The sequence below is a fragment of the Amia ocellicauda genome, chromosome 11, assembly GCF_036373705.1.
Source record: "Amia ocellicauda isolate fAmiCal2 chromosome 11, fAmiCal2.hap1, whole genome shotgun sequence".
Classification (NCBI taxonomy): Eukaryota; Metazoa; Chordata; class Actinopteri; order Amiiformes; family Amiidae; genus Amia; species Amia ocellicauda.
In genome coordinates, this window is record NC_089860.1 from 35,174,220 (window position 1) to 35,196,439 (window position 22,220).

A 22,220-nucleotide genomic window follows, 5' to 3' on the forward strand; every position below is an offset into this window, starting at 1 on the left:
CAATACAATCATTACCTGTGACACGAATTACACTGCAGAGCAAAAGGCCTGCTGGGAAGGCTGGGCAAACCAGCAGAGGGAGCAACTGTGGGGCCCCAAGCACAGCAGGATTTAGATGGTAAAAGTCTGTGTGTTCAAGTAGACACGGCATGTATTCAACTAAATCCACATTACAATACAGAGACAAATATCACCTGGGAAATCCATGCATACCAGCACGGGGAGCCACTGGGTAACATTGCTTGTTAAAGTAGTAACATGTAGTACAATCATTATAACAAATTACAATACAGAGACAAATGTGACACAACATTACAATGCTGACCAAACCATCTCCTCTGAGGGTCAGGTTTGGGAACCGGGGGACCAAACACAACAGGATTGAAATGTTTCTAAAACTTTGCTTTGTTAAAGAAGGGACATGCAGTACAATCATGACTTATCATTTAGAGATATCTGCAAATGCACTTTAAAATAAGATATCTGGAACTGATTTAAAGATATCTGAAATAAATGTATAGATGTCTGCAAATGACATCCTGTTAATTTAGAGATATCTGCAAATAAATTCCTGTATGTAGCCCGAGATTATCACTTCCTGTTCACTTGTTCATTCTTTCCGTGTAACTGAATGCGCAACAGGAAGTGATAATCTTAGCCAACATACAGGATGTAATTTAAAGATATCTTGAAATGATTTACAGATATCTGTAAATGAACAGGAAGTCTTTTGCAGATATCTCGAAATGAACTGAAGATAGCTTGAAATTAAATAAAGACATCCTGAAATGCAATTGAAGATATGTCCAAATGATAGCTTGGCTTGCCATAGCCAGCATGTTTGTATAGATCTAATGACAGTTATGCATAGACAGTTGTATATGTGTGTGTGTGTGTGTGTGTCTGTGTGTGTGTACAGTCATGTTCATGTAGCACAGGTGGCCGCAGTTCTGCGCTGCTCCACCAATGGGAGCGCTGGGTTTCTGCACATCTGCGCAGTCCTGCAGACATCTGCGAGGCACGAACGGTGTGACGCCAGGGTGGGTGTGGCGCCAGGCTGGGCGGGGCGGGGCTTACCTGTCGCCTCAGGTATCGCACGGAGCAGCACCGGCCGACTTCCGCAGCCACCGGACGCGAACCGGACTGGGCGGCCCAACCGGACAGCCACCGGCGCAGCGCAGAGCCACCGGCGCCCCCGATTCTCCGCGCCCGAGCGGCAAGGTCAGCGGATCTCAGCGGTCAAAACACGGGGCATTAACGCGGAGAGAGGAAGACTACAACCCGACTTCCGGAGTTTGGGATTTGAAAAACACAACAACAACAGGCGGAACAGAAAGCAGCCCCGTCCTGTGCGGTGAGTGAGCGGCTCCCGGACCGGCGCGACGCACCGGCAGGCTGGGACCCGGACCTCAGCCCCGTCAGCACCAGCGGGGCTCGTCCGCAGCGTCCCAGAATGGTTTCACAGAGTCTGTCTAGCGCGTTATTCCTATATCGGCGATCAGCTCGGCGTGGCTTGTGTTGTGCTTCTGTCCCAGATCAAGGTCCAGTCCCGCACAGGCCCGGCTGCACAGACCCGTCGACCCGGGAGACTCGGGCTCGGTGGCCTGTCGCTGCGCAGCTGAGCGGGGGAGTCCGCCTGGCACTGCAGACACGGATCCGTTTATAAAAGTGCGACTTTTGTCTGTGACTCCAGCGCTTGTATTTATTCATGCACACTTTTTCGTTTTTTAACTTCGCAGACAATCCCATGTTTACACGTGTGTGCTGCTCATGCATGCCCAGGAATTCTGGAGCGTTTGTCTTGCAGTGGTTATTATGTTGCAGAGGTGCGACAAAGCCACTGACAAGACATGGATACATTATTACTATTATTATTAGAGTGTTAATCAATCAGTATTAACCCCGGAATGTTTAAACCACTGGCCTACCAGATAAATCCAACTAATCTAATTACAACATTCAAACTACTACTACTATTACATGTAATTATTACTTCATAGTAGTTTGGCATCAGGAAATAAGTTGTGAGGGATGAAGCACATTGTGTGTGAGGGCAGCCATCGGCTCGCATCAGGGGTAGGAAGTGCTACAAGGCAGTCATTGCGAGAGATGTCATTGTCCTGAGGCTCAGCCAGCTGATTCCAGATCTGTCTTGTTAGCGCAGGAGAATCCCTCCACAGTGGAGCTGGACCGTCTAGCAGGACAAACGTCTGTGGCAATCAGGAGTTCACAAGCAGGGTGTGAGATTGTCTAGATGGGTTACCTCCCAATGGAGATGTCAAGTCCCTTCTTTTTGTTATATATAATATAATGCAAAAATCCATGCATTTTGATCTTGAGTCTTAAATACAACACGAAGAGGGCGATGCTCAATGACTTTAATATATATAGTCCTATATAGTAGTAAACCTTTGTTGTTCTGCATGTTAGTAGACAAACACCTCGGCTAGACCTGCAGTCACCTCTGCATACCTGAATCAAGAATACTAGCATTGTCGTGCATCTCTGAACTACATCAGTGTTTGTTGGCAAGCAACTCATAACTTAAATTTCCATTGTAGAAAACGAATGCATTTGGCATTTCTTTAATGTATTCCATGTATTTTCCCCTTGATTGTATTATTATTATGAATAGTTTTACAGTGTCTTTGAACTGGCTTTGTATCTGAGAATAATGTTTAGCAGTCCATCCCGGATGTTTTCACTGTGCGGCTTTAGTGTTAAGCTGTGAATTGCGCCATGCGTTGTACTTGGGAACGCAGCCGTGTTTTGTGCACACTTCTACACTACGCCTCTGTGAAGGATTTCTAAACTGTGTTGCTTCATTCAGATGTATTGGTGCACAAAAGCATACAAGCCAAAAGAGAATCTGTAATGTGATGCAGGGCCAGGGCATTGTTTCACAGAGCTCCATCCTTTTGTGTGTGTCCCCAGGATAGACAGTTTATTATTGTACAATTGACTGAATCAGGGGACTTAATCTTAATCTCAAAAGGAAATGTAAATATCATCTCCCAGTGAGCTGGATGAGACCAGGGCCAGACGCATCCACTGCACACTGACACCAGGCCAAGCAAATGTATTAAAATCTGCCCTCACAGCCTGCACTTATTATTCTGTCACTTTACACTGATGAAGACCCGTGATATGAAGAGGAGAGAGACCGAGAGAGAGAGTGGGGTTTCCGAGTGTGGGGCGCAGGGAGCTCCGGCCAACATGGACAAGAGTGTCAGCACAGCTGAGAGCTGGAGGCGGTCGGCCCAAACAGTCCAGCAAAGGCCAAATTAAATCGTGCTGAGGAGCCACGAAGTGTATTCTTCATTTTCTGCTAATGTGAAGAAATGCATCACTTCTCTTAATCGACAGGCAGCAGTGGGTGGGGCAGCTTAGTGCAGTGAAGTGTCCAGGCAGAGTTTGGGGTAATTGTTTTCTACCCTGGGCTGATTTTTTTTTTTTTAAGGAAGCTACTAAAGTTTTTAACCTAAAACTAAAGAAATCCAGCTCTTTCATTAGACCTTCTAGGTTATGAGGTGCTGATAATGATTATTATAAAAAGTCATTCTATTTGTGCCACAACTCAGTGTTTATGGACAAGAGCAAAGTGTGAGCGGGCAGCTGTGAGCAAAGATAACTTGTCAACATGATGTAGCCTAACTCCTGGAGGTCTGTCAATCCAGAACTAAAATGAAAATGTTCTCCCACAGAAGTGAGCTCTGAGGCCTGAGGAGCCAAATTACAAACCTTATTCCTCTTGCAAATTGCCTCCTGAGCATAAAACAAACTGCCATTAGGGTTAGGTTTGTAAATTGTCATTTGGTGGTTATACTTATAGTTTAGATTTTGATACACCTAAGAAAATAAATGTTGAAACTACAGACCGCTGCAGTGACTCCAATATGAAAATGAAACGGTTTTCATTGTATTTGACCGCAATTCAGTCAGAGAGCTGAAAGACAAAGACCAAAAGGCCGTGCTGCCTGGAAGAAAGATCGATGGATGATGGGATTGGTGGATGGTCCTCTCTGGAGAATCCTAGCTGACCTCCCCACTGGCTGACAGGGGTCCCCCGTAACGCAGTGCTGTTTTGTGCATATATATAAATAGATTCTAAGCAGTTATTTCCTATGCAAGGGTTATACTCTATCCAGTGTGTGTGCTTGTCTGTATTTTTTGTCCTGAGTGATTTAAATGTAAAAACAAATGATAGGAATGGCTCCAGGACAAACTGCACACAATGCCAGAAAGGAAAGGGAAGGGGGAAGTGTAACAGCGTGACACACAGTGGGCAGGCGGTCCGGGCTGAGATTGGGGACCTGCGAATCAACTTTGAAAATCTGTTTAGAAGCATTTTTTTTTTCTTAAAAGCTACTTAAAATGACAAATAAGCTGAAAGGACTCCAGACACAAATCATACTGGATCTGAAGGAGTCTGATATATCGCAGGAAGGTACAGAATAATTAAAGTGCCCCTCGGAATGTGTCCTGCCATTTCATTTTACGCTTTGTTTGCATTAGAAATAAATTGATTTGATGCAGTGCTTTACGGAGAGGCTTTTAGATTTTACAAGATGAGGAAGAGAAGAGATTTACATATTTTAAAAATATTTACTGGCGCTGGGCTTGAGGGGAATGCTGAACGAATGCATGTGTTTGAGATCCAGCATCTCGCAGGCAGCAGTAGAGGTCAGTGAGAAGACTGGACTGTTCCCAGGCCCGGGGACGTGGTTATGAAGCTGGTCCTCACACAGCAGGTGCACACAGTGTCTAAGTGTTGAGAGGTGGTTGTTTTCCAGGATTTGTGTATCTGCTAGGGGGTTCATGTATCACAACACTGGCCCTCTTCCTGTCCGTCACGTTGCTCAGCTGATGCTAACTGATGTAGTGGACAGCTGTGTGAGACGGGAAGCCCCACCGTCAGACCGGGGCCCGCTGAATGACCTGTCTCTTCCCCTCCTCTCCAGGCCTGGGATTCGGTGAGCCATGCCTGGCAACAGTGCAGGGAGCCATCAGAAACCCCACTACCAGGGCCAGCACAAGGGCAGGCATGCGGGCGAGGGCTACAGGCAGGCGGGGGAGGGCACCAGGCAGACGAGACCGGTCTCCAGGGACAGCAGCCTTAGCCAGGAGATTCACAAGGACAGCTCCCCGGATCAGAAGGGCACCAGGAGGTCTGCGCCCCAGCCGGCCAGGAAAGCTCTCGCCCGGGATGCCAACGGGAGGGAATCGGAGACCATCGGCTTCATCCCGGGCTCAGCCGACAACCCTCCTGGCGCCCAGAGCTGCGGCGCCTGCAGCTCAGTGGGCTGGCGCAGCTGCGGCGCCCTGATCTGCTGCATGGTCACCTGCGGCTTCTACAAGGCCGAGACCCCGGTGTGCGTGCCCTGCCTGGCCCACGCCGAGACCTCCACCGAAGACGTGAAGGTGGTGCCGGAGCCGAAGCACTCCAACGGGTTGGCCCTGTCCAATCCCACCTGCGGCGTCCCCCTGGAGAGCCGCCCCCACAAGTCCCCGCTCACAGAGAGCTTCACCTACACCGACATCAAGATCAAGGGCGAGCGGGTGGCCCTCGCCTCAGAGGGGGTGCGCCGGCACGGCCATGCCTACGCGGCCCCCAAGCGCACGCCATCCTCCAAGTCCATCCAGAAGGGGGACGGCCTGCGCCCCATCAGCTACACCAGCTGCTACTCCCTGGAGGACCCCGACCAGTTCCTGGACGACCTGCCTGACAGTGGCACGGACATCGACTCGCTGATCACCAGGAAGCTGCTGGAGCTGTACAAGCTGCACCAGATCGACCAGCTGGCCAAGTGCACCTCAGACTCGGTCTTCTTCCGCAAGACCAGCGAGATCGCCGAGCTCATCAACAACATCGCCCAGGACTACAACCTGGATGAGCAGGACGCCGAGTGCCGGCTGGTGCACGGCGTGATCCGCATCAGCACCCGCAAGAGCAAGAGGCCCAAGCCCGACCCGGCCCATGCCTCAGTCAGCCACAGCCATGACTCTGGCCCCCGGGTGGAGGAGCGCAGCCGGAGGAACGGGACCCTGCCTGACAGCGGCAACGACACCATGATCGAGACCACCCTGACCAGCCAGGACAGTAAGATCCTCCTCCTCTCATTCTCTCTCGTCTCTTCTCTCTCTCTCTACCACACCACACTCACCTACCCCATCAGGACCATACAGACAAGCTGCGCTCTCCTCCTCTCTCTCTCTCTGTCTCATACCACACTCACCCCCAGTCATATTCAAGCACTGCAACATGTTTGATTGTTAGTTTGATAGAATTATACAGTTAGGTCCATAAATATTTGGACACTGACACAATTGTCATCATTTTGTCTCTGTACGCCACCACAATGGATTTGAAAGGAATCAAGAATCAAGATCAACCAAAACGCCCCAAGAACAAGCAGGAACTAAAGACACTGCAGTGCAGGCCTGGCAGAGCATCACCAGGGAAGAAACCCAGCATCTGCTGATGTCTATGGGTTCAGACTTCAGGCAGTCATTGACTGCAAAGGATTTGCAACAAAGTATTGAAACTCACAATTTAATTAATGATTATGTTAGTTTGTACAAATACTTTTAAGCCCCTAAAATTGGGGGACCACATATAAAAATGGGTGTAATTCCTACACCGTTGTCCCAATGTGGATGTAACTACCCTCAAATTAAAGATGAACGTCTACACTTAAAGCACTTGTTTCCTTTCAAATCCATTGTGGTGACGTACAGAGTCAAAATGATGACAATTGTGTCACTGTCCAAATATTTATGGACCTCACTCACTCTTATTAGTAATGTTATTGTTTTTTGCGTATCTTTGACCGAGCTGTGTGTATGAGAAGGAACTTGACCACATTATATGGCACCCCAGTTACCCACTCTGGAGCCTCCTGAAGTGGAGCAGGAGAGGTTCATATGTCAGCTGTCAGCTTAAAGACATCTCGGGCTTCCCTGCCATCCATAAAGGAGGTTCAGAGTAACTGGACTACAAATCGGTTGGTTGATTATTTTTCTAATGAAGAAACCCCCCCCAGCCTCTCTAGTCACTGCTTGATTCCCATAGCGCTCTCCTCTGACTCGTGGGTACCGTGTGCTTAAGCCGACCCTCGGGAATAGTCTGAATTGAAAGTGCCCCTCCGTGCCACTCACCGACCCCTGTCTTCACTCGCAGCTGACCTGGACGTCCAGATATCGGAACAGACGCCTTCAGATAAACTTGCGAGACAAATGAGGCACAACAGCACTAAAGGTAAGAGTTCCTGTCCCTGAGTCTGCCAATTAAAGGCTTATAGATCTGTTTGGAGCAGCTGCTGGGGCTTTTGTCTCCCGGGCAGGAGCCGTTCAGGTAGAGCAATTAGATATCTGCAATCATTTCACACTTTCCTTTAAACCCGATCCTCCGGGGCCTCTGTAGCCCAGTTCGGTCTCTTTGACTCCTAATCCGCTTTACACCTGGCAGGCGGGGGCAGGACCGATCTGTGTAATCTAAGTCAATAGTAATTCATGTGCAGCTGGATTAAACATGGGTGGACCTTCCGAACAGTATGACACGGCAGACTTTACTCCGGTAAGACTGCGGTGTTTAATATCACACCCCAGTGTGTCACATCCGTGCAGTTAGCTCTTCAGCTGATATGTTGTTATTCTGCCTCTCTAGCATAAGCCATGCTCTAAAGCCATGACGGCTACGGGACCAATGTATATTCGGCACGACCGTTTCTTTGTGTTCTATCATGGTTTCAAAGAGTGCCGTCCGTTTATTGGAAATCTAATGGAGTTAAACATGTCTTCCCCCCCCAGTCTTACTTGCGTCTCATCAGTGTGAGTTATTTTCCACTCTATTCCAACCACAACAGGACGAGCCCCTAATAGATCCCTCAGGCTAAATGCAGAGAGAGAAAGGGAAGGTGGGATATTGAGCTGTTGAGTGGCTTTGGTGTGTAGGGGGGATGGGTGGTTTACTGGTTTTACGGTCTAGACACCCTTTGTGTCGTGCTGGACCGCGATTATCCTAATTTAACATTTTTATTCCCTAATTTTTCCCGTTTATGAAACCTATCCCCTTTAATTACATTTATTTATGATCCCGTTTGGCACACATTGTTCTAAAACCTCTCGATTGTGTAGAGTGAGGAATAACTATTGTCTTTTGTGCTAGTGCGTTTAAATCTGTATTGGTTAATGTCCTCATTCTGTTTAACTGCAAATATACTGCACTTTATTTATTTATTTATATTTATTAATTATGTTTGATTGTACGTAGCAGACCTATAGAGAATTAAGTTGTGTGATCTGTACTGTGATATTAAGGTAACTGCAGTATTTTTGCTTTACCATGGAAGGTGTATACCATCCCGTCCCTAGTGCGTAAGTCTCCAGCCAGTGGGCTTTAGAGTTGTGCAACCCTTATTAACTTCCCCAGCGGTGTCCGGCACAGCAGGGTTTTTTAAGCCCCCTGAGCTTCTGAACAGCAGCAACCGACTGAAATTAACATCTGTCCGAAGACATGGACGTTTTTGCGTGAGGCAAAGGGGCAGCTTCGGTGTTCGCCTGGATTACGTCAGGTCAGGGGATGAATGGTCACTGTTTGGCCGCGGCCTGACTGTGTCAGAGGTGAGTGCGTGTTTGTGCGTGCAGGTCTGAGTGCGCTGCGCTGCACGGCGAGGCAACAATTGTGTATTGTCCTCGCAGCGGCAGGAATGTTCTCACTGTTTCGATTCCACCTGCATTCCGAGGCATTAATTATCACGGGTCGCTGGGAATGCGAGGGGAATGAGACGCGGCTCCGGCTCCGGCTTCCATAGCGTGCCATACAATACCTGGCCCGGCGGCGTTGCGCACTGTGTTACCCAGCAGTTTCAAATGAGGTCATTACAGGGCTTTGTAAGAAAACTACTTTCATTTCTAAACAGATTTTACAATCCTTTTTAAAAAAAAATTTTTATTCTTTTGATATTTGATGCATGTTATTAATAATGGGCTCAGGTCAATATCAGCCTATTACTCAACCTGCCCGCTGTTTTGTTTATCATCTCCATATTAGTTGGAAAGGAAAATAATTCTTCCATGTGTCACAGGTTAAAGAATTATATTTCATTTCCTGTTCAAAAATTGTTAGTGTTTCGAACGGTTCAGCGGTGTCTGTGGCCTGCAGAGCCATGCCGGTGTGGCATGTTTGTGTCGGCGGCCTGTCAGAGCTGAGATAAAAGGACATTTAATCCAAGCCTCGCTGCCTAAGGAATTGAAGGATCTGTTTTCGTTTTCTTGGAGAGTTTCACCATTTCAGTAAGGTCTGAGGCCGGAGTCTTAGCTTCAGGTATCGGGGACGGATCCTGTAAGATTGGAGGTTTCATCTGCTCTTTCCGATCACACTTGCCTTCCTCAGACTTCAGCGCCAGCTCTGCCTGGGACACTGGTGAAGGGGACAGTCCCTGGACTTCAGCTTGTCGGTAGCAGACCCCTGTTTTAAATCAGACCTGGGATAACTGATCGATTACAGTTCATTCGCTGTCCAATTACAGCATCTTCGTGCCTTAAGATTTCAAAAGGTGGTCAACGTTATGATCCTCTCTCTGTGCTTCAAGATGCTATGAAACGATGATATTAGTCATGAGTCTTGTCGTCGGTGTTCCATAGGTTGCTGGTGCCGGTTGGAGAATATTTAATTCAGTGCCAACCGAACCACAATCTGCCATCGTTGACTTGACCGAGGCATATAGGTGTGAGTACAGATCAGGGCTAAGGGCACGCCTAACATCTGGACTTTGCCTCTTTTTCGGTTCAAGGATTTCATTATTTTATTTTTCCATTCCTGCACAGACACCCTTCTGCCTGTCTGGTTTGGACTTCTCTCAGGAAGATGGGGCGACTTCAGCCTGAGGAATACTGGTCGCTTTTGTTGTGCCATCATTGTTTTTCTTGAAATAAAATAAGTGGTAACGGCTGCAAGCACGGCAACCCCCTCCCTGGCTGGCCCACATGTTGTTGAGCTCCATTTCATAATGATAAACACAACACGGGCGTTGTTGTGTAAATACCAGTTGCATGTGCGCTTTTGACTAGACCCAGCCTGAGGAGTCACTCACGCGGTGGCGTACAGCCCGTGTAATCGGCACTTGCGCGTCAGACAGCCGGGCACAGGTGAGCCGGGACGACGCGTCTGAGCGCAGCGTTCCTGCACTTCCTGGTCCCGAGGGTGACGTCACCGCTCCTGCCATTGTCTGGGAATTCCCCGTACCTGAGCGCATGGCCCTGGCTGAGAAGGAAGTGGCCTTCGTTTAAAACCTGAACAATAAAAGTTTAAACAACAGCCTGTCGACGTTCTATTGATTTGTTTTGTGATCGTGTTTGTCTGTAAGTAGAAGACGTGGGAACAGGAGCCATAGATACCCAGTCCAGTGGAGTTTCAGCTTCAATGCATCTGGTTTAAAGCGTGCCGGCTCATTGTTGTGTTGTGGTGAGTGCAGCTCAGCAGCGGTCTGAGGTTTTCCATATGTTCCCTTCATGGTCAACTTCCAAAGCAGTAGATCTGAATTTCACAGCTCCTCTTCTTACCCCTGCAGTGAGTCTCTGTGTCCCTGCCCTGCGATGGCAATTTGAGGCCGTGTGTGTCGTACAAACCCTGTAGTGCTCCTGTGAACCTCCAATAAACAATAGTCCATTCATTTTGATTAATTGTGTATTTATATGATCAATCTTTACATCTACATCTGAACCTTCCTTTCGGTTAGCCTTAATGTGTGACGTGTTCTGTGGCAGCTTGTACTGCAGGGCGCTATATTCATATCAGAACTGATCGATTGCTGTTGATTTCCAGTGTGGTGCTCATAGCCCTGACCCGATCCCTCTCTCTCTTTCTCTCTCTTTCACTGTCGTTGCAGTTTACTCCTCGGGCTCATCCGCCGCACACTACACCTGCCCCCCAGACAGCGAGACCCTCTCCTCCGGGACCCCCCTGCTGGAGAAATTCTACCGAACATGAAGCTCGGGAGGAGTTGGCGGGGAGCATCGTGCCACGGCCCCTCTTGCACACTGCCACGGATGCCGGGGGGAGGGAGGGAGGGAGGGAGGAAGGAAGAGACCCATTCCAATAAGCCAAGCTTTCTGCATAGAAAAACAAAAACGTTATTTTTTCCTTCCATTCATTGAGAGGATCTGAAACGCCTTCGTGCTTCTATTACTCTGTAAACGATGCCTGCAGCACTGGGGGCTGCTAATGAGCGCTGGTTCCTGGAGTCTCTGCCGCTCGCCAGCTGGGGGGGCCGAGGGAGACGTGGTGTGTACGCGCCTCCTGCACGCAAGAAAGAAGAAAAATAAAGGTCTAGGTCTGCAGTAGAGATCCTCTGGGATGGATTTTGACTGGATTCTGGGAAAACGGTTTTAAAAGAGATCCCTCCTTCCCCTCCTCCTCTGGCTTTTTATTTTGTATACGATTCTGCTCTGTGGACGCGTCTCTAATTCCCTTTGCTCTAACTTGGGCCCAGCTGATGTCCGCCGTGCCGGCTGTGGTGTCGGTGTTTTGTGGACAGTGGGAGGACAGATCTGGACTTCACGGGGAAAGCTCGTCTCGTTTCTGGTTTCGTTTTGTTGCGCCGGCCGACGACGCTGTCTGCCAAAATCGACGGAGTTGTTGACTTGAGCCAGACGCCCGCCAGGGGACAGTAGCGACCTGGAGTGAACACCTCTGGGTCCCTCTGTCGTCTTGTGTTTTTATCTGTATTAATGCGCTGCTGTACCGGACCCGGGGCAAACCCAACCTCTGCTCCTTTGGGTGTGAGGATTTGTTTTCTCTTTCCGTCGCAGGCCCCCTTCTTCCGGGGTTGTTTGGACAGATCTTAAAAAAAGGGATGATTCTATCTGGGGAATACTGGTATGCTTGTTTTTGTTTTGTTTAGTTTTATTTTCATGTTTTTTCTTTAAATAAATAAATGGAAACGGCTGCTTTGCGTTTTTCGCAAGTCGCCCTGCCTTGTGACACCAAATGTGCGCCGTTTAAATGCCACACGAAATCAGATCAAAACGACGAGCGCTGGCGAGTCCCACTCCGAGTCGCACTGCGATCGTGGGTTACTCTGTCATCTGGATGTCTTGCTGAAAGAAAAAGTTATTGACCAGTGAAGTGTCTGAAGCTTCGCCGTGCATGAATTTGTTTAAATGTTTGTCTTAGACTGTTAAAGGGCTTTTGGTTACCTACAAAAAAAGAAAATAAGTCCTAACATGAGTCGGGACACTTGCTTAATCGGGTGTGTTGCCCTTTTTATTTAGTTCTACTGTGAATAAAGTAAGGGCAGCCAATCGTTTTTTATTTACAATGTATAAAAAGTGGGTTTTACTACAATTAAAATAATACTTTTTTTTCCTGTGTGTCCCAGAGCAGTGAAATTAGTGTCTGTAGAGGGAATGCAAATATTTGTGTGTGTGGAGACTAAAAAGAGATTGTTTGCAGTCTTGTTTTTTTTTTGGTGGTGGCAAATCTATTTATACATTTATTTTAAAGAAGAAAATGGATGTAGGGCTGTGTTTGTGTGTCTGTCTGTCTGTCTCTGCAGTAGCCGGAGCGCGGGCTGGACTAGGTTGGCTGTTGTGGTTCTGTGGTGCCTCGGTTGTTTCTCCCTCGTGGTTCAGTGTGCGTCTGTGAGGCCCTGTCGCACCTCTGCTGCGCCTCTCCCGCGCGAGCCGTCTGCCGGGGGCCCCTGTCCTTCGCGTGACCTTCTGGGAATGTGAGCAGACTTGAATTGTCCCAGAGATCCTGGCCCTGATAAAGCCCATGGGAACCGTGAGCCCTAAGGAACGCTGTAAGCAGAGCCCGAGGCATGTTAGGTTAAAAGCATCGTAAATAAGCAGTGTGTGGGTTGGGTCCGCAGACTGCCTTGTGGCCGGTGGCGTCTCATTTCTGCACAGTCCTCCACAGGCCGGACAGAACCACAAGACCGGTCTGAAATGCTCTTCTCCCACAAGGCAACTGAAACCCTTAAGCAGGTACCAAGACTGATGCAACAAACCACCAATCCCAGCCATGCCAGAGCTTCTCTGATTGCGGGCATTGTGCGTCAAAATCCCAAGTCACCCCGGCGGTAAATAGTTTTAAGCCTGAAAGTGTAGTGCAATTAGCTGCAATTAGCTGGGTGCAGCAGTGCAGAGGGTTGCTAATCCCTAGAAACACTGGAGAGGGCTGCATGTCTAGAAACAATACGTGTTCGCTGCCTTAGACAAAGGCCTCTTCACACAGACTTACTAAATAATGCAGAATTAACCCTTATTAATAATAATAGAGGTTGAGAGAAGAAAGCTGCCATGCCAGGGTTTTGTTTTAACTGGGGATGCGTCAGGTCTAGTGACGTTCATTTTGTCCCGACTGCGGGGCTGTAGCTGCCGTTCTGTTCCCAAACCCTCGTGAATTTCCTCTTGTCTATAATCATGTATATTCTTCATATTTGTTATCTGGTGCATTACAGCGTTACCCTCAGTGCCAAATGTGGAAGCCAGTGGAGGAATATTAAACCTAAACTCGGGGGAGGAGGCCTCTCCCACCACAGCTCCCGTCTCCTCTGTCTCTCTCCTTTTCAGAATGTAAATGACTTCTCTGCTGCCGTGCCGGGGGTGACTCGGCTTCATAAAAGCTTGAACTCTGTGCTCCAAGCCTGCTGGGAGCAGCCTGGCACTCGCTTCTCCTGCAGCAGCTCCAGAGAGAACCTGTTCGGCTGGTTCTCGAACAAAAGAAGGGAAATAAAATCCTTTTTGTCTGCAGGGCTTTCTGCACGGGATGGCATGAGAGAGAAGGATTTATTTGTCGGATGGTGCCTGGAGCCTTTGATATAAAGACATCTCTCATGTTCTACACTAAATGTCCCAGTGGACCCCAGAGCTGCAGGTAGGAGGCGTCTCATTGCACCCCCCACACACACTGTCCCCATTTTGAAAATAAAACCTTGTTCAAAGGTACAACAGCAGTGTCCCCTTCCTGGGATTGAACCCATGACCCTCCACTCCAGAGCCCAGAGCCTTAACCATTTCTGCCCGGTGTGGAGTAGTGTTCTTCTACTCCTGTAGTAACTACTCCACCCCCAGACAGACCCCCTGTTTTCAAGACAAACCTGTAATATCTCAGCCGGAGGACGTGTGGGTTTCTGGTTGGACCTGTCTGCACTGTTCAGTCTCGGTGTTCCCAGCGCGGCGTGCAAGCCACTGCGACTCGAGTGTTTTGTACATATCGGTGCACAGACAGCAGTGTTTGTTTATGGGGGTTTTAAACGTGCCGATACGAAGAGAAAACGGGAAGAGATAAAAACGAACTAAAGCTGTAGTTGTGTTGAGTTTCCTGCAGCAAGACGTCCGATCACTGAAACTGCCATCGCCTTTAAATGTAACTTTGTGTTCAAATTTACCAAATTACAACACTGATGTCTTCAACCACAATAATATTTTTCCCACACAGACAATATTGTATTATAATTGGGTCATTTGTGTCCTTGAACAAACACAGAATGTTAAATTGAACACATTAGTTCTAAGAGTGTCTTAAACCAGTGCTCTCACAAACTCCTAAACAACTGTTATTGAGCGTTTGATGTCAGTTGTTAAAATGCTTTTCTGTTGTTTGACCACAAGAGGACGCCAATGGACAACTGAAGGAGATTTCTGCACTGAAGCTAAACTTCTCCGTGAACAAATTGTCGTTTTCATTTTCATTTACAAGAGAATTTGAGTTTTTCCCGGAACCTGTAATTCACAATTAATTTTAAACCAACCATGGCAAACAGTGGCAGAGTGTTTATTTTCACCGCACGCTGTGTGGTAGTTGTTTTTCATCGTTGTTTCACCAAATATAAAAATAAATGAGTACTAATGCAATAATCCACTCCTGGTCTTGGTTTAATTTGGGCTCAAACACTGATGATATTTTAAATATGACCTGGAAATGGAAAGAGGGAATTAACCATTGATGATGTAACCAGTATTAGGAATTTGACATGAAAACTGAATGATACACAGTCACTAAACTTACATTTTAAGATGGATTTCCATTTCCTCAGAAGTGTTAAATGCACCTTCTGCTGCCCTGCAGTTCACCCCATCAAAACTATCTCCTAAGACCTTGCAGTCTACGTGGACTCCTAACTCTCTTCATCCTAACAATGTGGGAAGCAATAAAAAAGACAAACACAATGCTGGGGTATATTGTCAAAAGTGTAGAATTGAACAAGGGCAGTGATGTTCAGACTGTACAATGCACTAGTTAGAGCTCATCTGGATACTGTGGACAGTTCTGGGCTCCACACTTCAAGAAAGATATCGCTGCTCTAGAGGCAGTTCAGAGGAGAGCAACCAGACTTATTCCAGGTCTGAAGGGAAAGTCCTACTGAGAGACTGAGGACCTGAACCTTTTCACCCTGGAACAGAGGAGACTACGTGGGGACTTGATCCAAGTCTTCAACATCATGAAAGGCATCGACCACATCAAACCAGAGGAGCTTTTCCAGATCAGCAGGGACACACGCACCCGGGGACACAAATGGAAATTGGGCTTCAAGGCATTCAAGACAGAAAACAGGAGACACTTCTTCACACAGAGAGGCGTCACAATCTGAACAAACTCCCCAGCGATGAGGCTGAAGAGACAATTTGGGAACATTCAAAAACAGACTGGATAGGATCCTTGATCACTTAGTTATTAATGGACACCAAACGAGCACGATGGGGCGAATGGGCTCCTCTCGATAGTACACTTTATGTTTCTAACAATCACTTCTTGATCTTAATTTTTTGTTTTTGTCTTTCCAGTGAGACCAGTTTGGAAAAACTAGGGCGAAACTGTCTGCTGCTATATCCCTAACTTCACCCACCCTTTTATACTTGAACTGTCTTTGCTTTGATCTCATGCTCACCTCACTTGGCCTCCCTGTGCTAAAGCTTTTCTTCCCCATAAAATCAAATGAAATGCTGAATGCTGATCTTGAGTGGAATAAGAGTCCGTGGACCCCAGGACAGCCCCATCCAGCCAGCTCTCTCGCTCTGCGGACGTTTTTGCTCTGGTCAGGAGGACCGAAGGGACCTGAAACAGTCTGGGAAGTGTGCCGATTGTGCGTTGCTCACCTGGGAGTGGAAGGCAGGAAGTGTGCGAGACGTGCCTCACCTGTCTCTTACCTGCGTGTCATTGACCCCGCCGCCACGCTGAACAACACCTTCCCTTACCAAACTTACCCCAGCTGCAGGTAACCAGGGAGCCGCTGTGCCAGGCTGTGGTCACACCGGAGAACCAGCACTGACCACACACAGCACAACTGAGAGCGATCCACACGCAGAATTAAATCATTCCTACAGCAAGGAAGAGATCTCAGTAATTTTGTCATCCAAATTTCCCCCATTCATGTGTAAGTGTAGATTTGCTAAGTATTGCTGCCCTGTACACAGAAAAAGGTTCTGGAAGAATTAAATCTGTTAAACTAAAACCTATTATTGCTAATATTTCTATCTGGGATATTCTAGTCAATAAACCAATATAAGTTACAGGCACCTGTAAACATCCTAATAAACTCTCTGTCAATAAAGGTGTAGGAAAAAACCCTGGCTGCCTGTAAAACAGTATAGTTACACCACAGAACAGGTTAACTCACACCAAATGAGTGTTAAAGTGCTACTATTGACAAATAACTAGTTTAACCAGTGGTGTTTATACAATTACATTAAAGAATGATGCATTGATAATGTTTCTTGTCCAGGGTCATTCATTCGTGTTTGAAACACTTCACGTACCTCTATAAGAATAACTATAACTACAAAGGAAAAGGATGAGCATTTCCGCACGAACACAGACACATCTTTTCGTTATATTTTTATTGTTATTACAAAATAAAGTCTTTTTTTTCTTCTCAGTTCATATTGTATAAAAACTTGTCAAACAATATATAATTTACCCACACTGTCACAAATGCAAGTCTACAGTTCATGTACAGGCTTGGCAGACGAACTGAAGTGCAGGAAACACACCACAGTGACCAGACTGCGGCGGCGTGAGTGATGAAGACCGACCGACCGACCGACCGACCGGCATCAGAGCCACACGGAGCAGCTAAAGGACAGCAGAGAAAGCGCCACAATAACGCAGATAACGTGAACGACGCGTTTTCCAGCGAGACCGTGTCCCCCCTGTCCCCCTGTCCCGCACTGGATCCTTCAACCCGGACAGCATCTTCTGTTTCAGTCCCTTCAGGTTGGCTCAGAATTGGACAAATCATCAACAAATGTCTCCTTCGCAAGAAATCACACGAGTGTTTCCACTTTGCCAGCTATTCACCAGCCGGCTGAGAGACTGACGCTCACGGTGAGGGACTCAGTCGCGTTTTTACGCACAAGTCCAGGCGCCCCATCCTGAATTCAGTGGACCCCGCCGCCTGTGCTTATCTGGTGAAAAGCATTTCAGCGAGCAGGTCCAGCAGGTCCGCCTGGCCGATGACAGTCCGAAAGAAGAGCTCGGTGACCAGGCCGGCGGTGATGGTCTTCAGGGCGGAGGCGGCGAGCAGGATGCGGGCGAAGCGGCCGCGGTCCCCCGGGTGGAGAGGCAGCAGCACCTCCCTCAGAGCCCGCTGCGCCTCCTGCTGCAAACTCTCAATGAACAGAGAGGCTCTCAGACCCGGCACGTCTGGAAACAGATGAACACAAGTCAAATATCAGTAACTCTCTGACGTGTCTGCCAATTGGACTCAAGCAATATCTTTGTTTGATTTCATAGCAACATTTGACAAATGAATTGGAAATCAAGCTTTCATTGCGGGTGATTTTTGACCGAATATTCTGCAGATTGACCATACAGCAATTACGCATTTTAATTTTTTCCTCTAGAAGAAATTTTCCAATGCATTATTTTAACTGAGTGTATTATACAGGTACATTAAAGAAGTCGAACGGATAGTCTTGATAATAATAATAATAATAATAATAATAATAATAATAATAATAATAATAATAATGTACGATCTTATTAGCATGGTCATTACTGGTGGGCTACATACCGGGGTTGAACAGAATGGCTCCCTTCAGATAGGCGTACTCCTTGGGGCTCAGGTCCAGACTCCAGAACTTGTTGAGGCACGCCTTGAGCTTGTGCACTGCGGCCAGCGTCGGCGGCGCCCTGTCCGGCTCCGTGCGCTGCTCCTGCCCCTTGAGCAGGATCCTCTTGAGCATGCTGGCCGCCGGGCTGTCGGTCACCTCGAAGTCCACCCCTTCCTGCGCCAAACCCAGGATGAACAGCGGGGCCCAGCAGCCCTGGAGCAGAGACAGCTGGTCCTTGGGGGGCAGCTGGTGGAAGGAGGGCAGGTTCTTCATGAAGTGGATGGTCTTGACCAGCACGTCGGAGGCCACCTGCCCCGTCTCCTCGGGCCGCTTGAGGCACACGGAGCGCCGCACCTCGCAGTGGCAGCTGAGCCCCGGGGAGCGGCTGTACTGGTGCCGGGCGCGCTGGCTCTCCGGGCGGCTGAGGATGTTGAAGAGGATGGCGTTGGACTGGCGCTCGCTGGAGCCGGAGCACTGGCACCGGTCAGCAGGGTCCTCCGCACACGACATCGTGGAGGAATAAGAGCTCTGGTTGTATATGAATAAATGAAATGGTAAGAAAACAAATATGCTGGGTGTGTGAGGTGAGAGAGGACTGCTCTCCAGCACGATGTACACCCGCCTGGCTCTGCGCACCTGCCCGTCTCTGCCACTCCTATTTATAGAGGCTTCCCTGAGTACAAGCGGCCAACCTTGACCCCCAGCGTGAAAAACAAGCCGGCCCTGACTGCCCGGCCAGGCGGGGTCACTCCACGTGTTTTCTCAATGAAGCTGCCAGTCTGATGGCACAGGCGCGGGAGGAAGGGGGGACCTTATCTTGTTTACCTCTGTCATTAACCCAACCTGTACCAAGCTACCAAGGACTGCGGGGGCAATCAAGCAGACAGAATATTGCCACTATCGCACCCAGCTAACACCTAATGAGTTGGGAGCGAGCCAAGGCAAACAGCGCAGCCTGTGTCCGCACTCAGCTGCCCGCCGGCCTTGACCGAGCAACGGTCAACCTGGGGGGTTTCAGCAGCTTCTCACACTAAACCCTGCAGGCCTGCGGCAATCAAGCACAACATCATATGGACTGATTTATACTGAGAGAGAGGGGGAGAGAGAAACGACATGCATTATATGACCTATTTGCGCTATTATCATGGTGAGTAAATATTATATATGTACACATAAGCATATCAAAAGCACGGGGAGATGTGTGCTTGGAAGAACAACAGACAGGAAAATAAATACATGGATCTGAGAACAGAGGCATCAGTGAAAGAGGGAAGATATTAAAATGGCAATAGTGGATCCCAGGAGTTTAAAAAAGCCGCAGAGAAGATGGGAAGATGAGATCAGAAGCTTTGCTGGTGTACCCTGGTAATAAAATAGACACCGTACATCAAAGCAAGTGGAAACATCTTGGGGGGGCCTTCCTTTGTTCTGGGGATTGATCGAATGATTGATTGTGAATATGGAAATCAATAAAGTGACAGTGGAGAGTTTACACAGCCCTGCCTTACTCAGATCAATCAACTGGAAGCTTAGCAGTTTTATAGGGTCAACAGTGTTCAACAAACTCTGGAAATATGTGATTGATCGACAAGTATGGTGTAATGAGCAATATTTATTTACATGAATCACTAAATCAACTTTTTCTGTGTCATTTTATTGCTGCCTCTCATCAGATGTGTAACTCAGCAGCACAGACTCACAACCTCAGTATCTGCCACAAGTTTTGTGGTGTATTTTTAAAAGCTGATTTATATCAATAAATACCTTAATTTCTGTTGTGAAGGTGCTGAAAGTGGACGCATTTCATTTAATGTATGTGCTTTTATTTTAATCCCCTGAAGGGAGTTTAATAAATCACCTGAATGAGGTTTTAGACATTTTCTTATTTTCCCATTTACAAACTCACACTCTGTGTTCATTTTAACACGGTTTAAATATTCAGAAGAAACACTGTATTCTGCACAGTCCTTGCAAAAAGCTATACCCGACTTGACGGTATTATTAACATGTATGGTGTGCCGAATATCCACACATTCGTCTTAAGAGCGCAGGGGTTTCCGATAGCGAATCTGGGTCACACATGTCAGTTGAACTGCAGGTCGTTGACATTCATTAATCCTGGGCTAATGATAAGCAGACAGAAGTGGAGGTTGCTTCAGAGAGAGTCCCTTTTGTGAAACAACACACTAGCATGTCTACGAATAACGATTGCGCTCGATGAGGTCATACAGGTGTGCCATTGGCCTGGGGGTCCAGGGCTTCACAGACAAGACAGCTTCATAGTTGGACATCCAATTGACAAACACAGACCTCACTTGGCCTGTTCTAGTGTAGGTCTACCTCCAGCGGCCTTTCCTATAATGACTCAGAACTAATGACCAGCCCTGCTATGGCACCAGTTTTTCTCCTGACTGGGACAGAGACGTTTTGGGAGCAGCTGTTCACTTCCAGGGCAGGACACTGGTCATATACGTGAACCAGTGCAACTGACATCACCCTGTTGGGAAGCTGGAAATCAGACAGAAAGCCATAAATGATGTAGGCCTGTGTTTATTTTTTTATTATCGGTGTCGTACCTAGCACAGAATGCTTCTCCCGATAAGGCGATTGATTTATTGACAGCCTGTGGGGACAGCGGGGGCAGGAACTGGTGCACAGCGCTGCCAGTGTGTCTCGTCAGACTGCAGACGTGCGGATACACTGCCCTGGAATCCGGGGCAATTGATACGGGCCTTTCAGGTTAAATCTACCCTCATGCCTGGTAGGATTTGTGCAATTTAAACATGGTTTTACTGGGGGTGTGCTTTAGTTTTACACTGGTTTCATATGGGATCAACATGCCTTCACTGTGTTTAACTCCACTGGCCCATGAGAATAATGAGTATAATGCTAGACCATGGTAGAGTGTAGTAAACTGTAGTCATGTTTGTGCCACAGGAAATCACAGTAAAACCATGTAAAAAGTGCAATAATCGTATTTGAATATTACCATAAATTAAAATCAGCATTCAAATTCACATTACATTTCTCCATCCTTACATACTTCCTTTACCACTTGATCATAATAATAATAATTGTCAATACAATACATTAATACAAATCATAATAATTACCCAGGGGGACTTACAGTTGTACACACACAGTACACACATTACAATAAATATTAAACAGTGAGGTAGGTATCGGAAGGTATCGTTCAGATAGGAGCAGAAAACATGGCAATAGTTGTATCAGTGCGACATGCAGGGCTTAATTAACAGTAGAACGGATACAGTGTCAATGAAGGCCATTATAGCGCAGGAATAAGTACACACACAGGGTAAGAAGCCGGAGTTGGGAGCATCATAATGAACAGCAGGTAAATGTGATTTAAAAAGTGACATCAGGCGTCTGCATAAGTTGAATTGACTTGTTTCCTGTAGCAAAGGCAGAACGGACAGACTGCATAATGAGCAACTGACCTTGTGGGTTTAATACGCTTTCATTTTATTACATTGGATTTTACTGCAGGGTCTGTTTGTTTTGAGGCGAGTTTGAATATGACTTGATACAATAGAATCCACTGTTATCCATGCAGGTCTGGGGCTGCGTGTCTATTTGTGCAAACAAATCAGTATCGGTTTCTGTTCCCCTTAATTTAAAATGTTTTTCAGCTGCTGTAGCTTCTTTATTGACACCATCCGATGCGAGACTTGCTACCTTGGGAGACCTTTCTGATAGTTTGGAACTTGTGGATCATCAAAAACAATGGCAGTTTTTTAGTAGCGCTGTCATAAAAAAAAGCGAATAAACACCCACCCACTCACACACACATCTATTAAGACAACTGAGACGAGGGGGGTAAAAATCCAATTTGCTTTTCAGCCCATCTGCCGTGTGCTAAATATAGGTCGGACTTTGAACTGGGCTTCATACAAAACAGGTGGGAGAAATCGATGGAGTCAGCCTCGGGTCAGAGAGTCTACAGACCTGTTTACCACATAACCTTCTGCTTATCGCAAGGGTCTGCGCACTCACTGCATCCTCTGTGCCACAACGCTCCGAAATAAATAAGGCCGTCTCACCGACTGCTGACTGAGAGATAGTGGGGTCAGATGGTCAGGAAATGTTGGCACTTTGGTTTGAGACTGACGTCTATCCTTGTAACAACATCAATGATTCAC

At 47.3% G+C, this 22,220-nt stretch overlaps 2 protein-coding genes across 2 annotated transcripts; one reads left to right on the forward strand and one right to left on the reverse strand.

The window, feature by feature from the left end:
• Positions 1-1,049: 1,049 nt before the first annotated feature.
• Positions 1,050-12,372, forward strand: kdf1a (keratinocyte differentiation factor 1a). The gene is made up of 4 exons (XM_066717670.1): positions 1,050-1,354; positions 4,962-6,100; positions 7,181-7,258; positions 10,890-12,372. The coding sequence occupies exons 2-4, from the start codon at positions 4,981-4,983 to the stop codon at positions 10,988-10,990; spliced, it is 1,299 nt and encodes a 432-aa protein (XP_066573767.1). The 5' UTR covers positions 1,050-1,354; positions 4,962-4,980; the 3' UTR covers positions 10,991-12,372.
• A 4,453-nt stretch (positions 12,373-16,825) lies between these two features.
• Positions 16,826-18,802, reverse strand: nr0b2a (nuclear receptor subfamily 0, group B, member 2a). Its single transcript, XM_066717671.1, has 2 exons — positions 18,018-18,802; positions 16,826-17,647 (listed from the first exon to the last, which is right to left on the reverse strand). Exons 1-2 carry the CDS (start codon positions 18,565-18,567, stop codon positions 17,406-17,408), a joined length of 792 nt encoding a protein of 263 aa, XP_066573768.1. The 5' UTR covers positions 18,568-18,802; the 3' UTR covers positions 16,826-17,405.
• Between the last annotated feature and the right edge of the window lie 3,418 nt (positions 18,803-22,220).

Coding starts and splice junctions, on each gene's coding strand:
- kdf1a (XM_066717670.1), top strand. CDS start 4,981: ATGCCTGGCAACAGTGCAGGGAGCCATCAGAAACCCCACTACCAGGGC. Junction 6,101..7,180: donor CACCCTGACCAGCCAGGACA/GTAAGATCCTCC, acceptor CTTCACTCGCAG/CTGACCTGGACGTCCAGATA. Junction 7,259..10,889: donor GAGGCACAACAGCACTAAAG/GTAAGAGTTCCT, acceptor CTGTCGTTGCAG/TTTACTCCTCGGGCTCATCC.
- nr0b2a (XM_066717671.1), bottom strand. CDS start 18,567: ATGTCGTGTGCGGAGGACCCTGCTGACCGGTGCCAGTGCTCCGGCTCC. Junction 17,648..18,017: donor AGCCATTCTGTTCAACCCCG/GTATGTAGCCCA, acceptor ATCTGTTTCCAG/ACGTGCCGGGTCTGAGAGCC.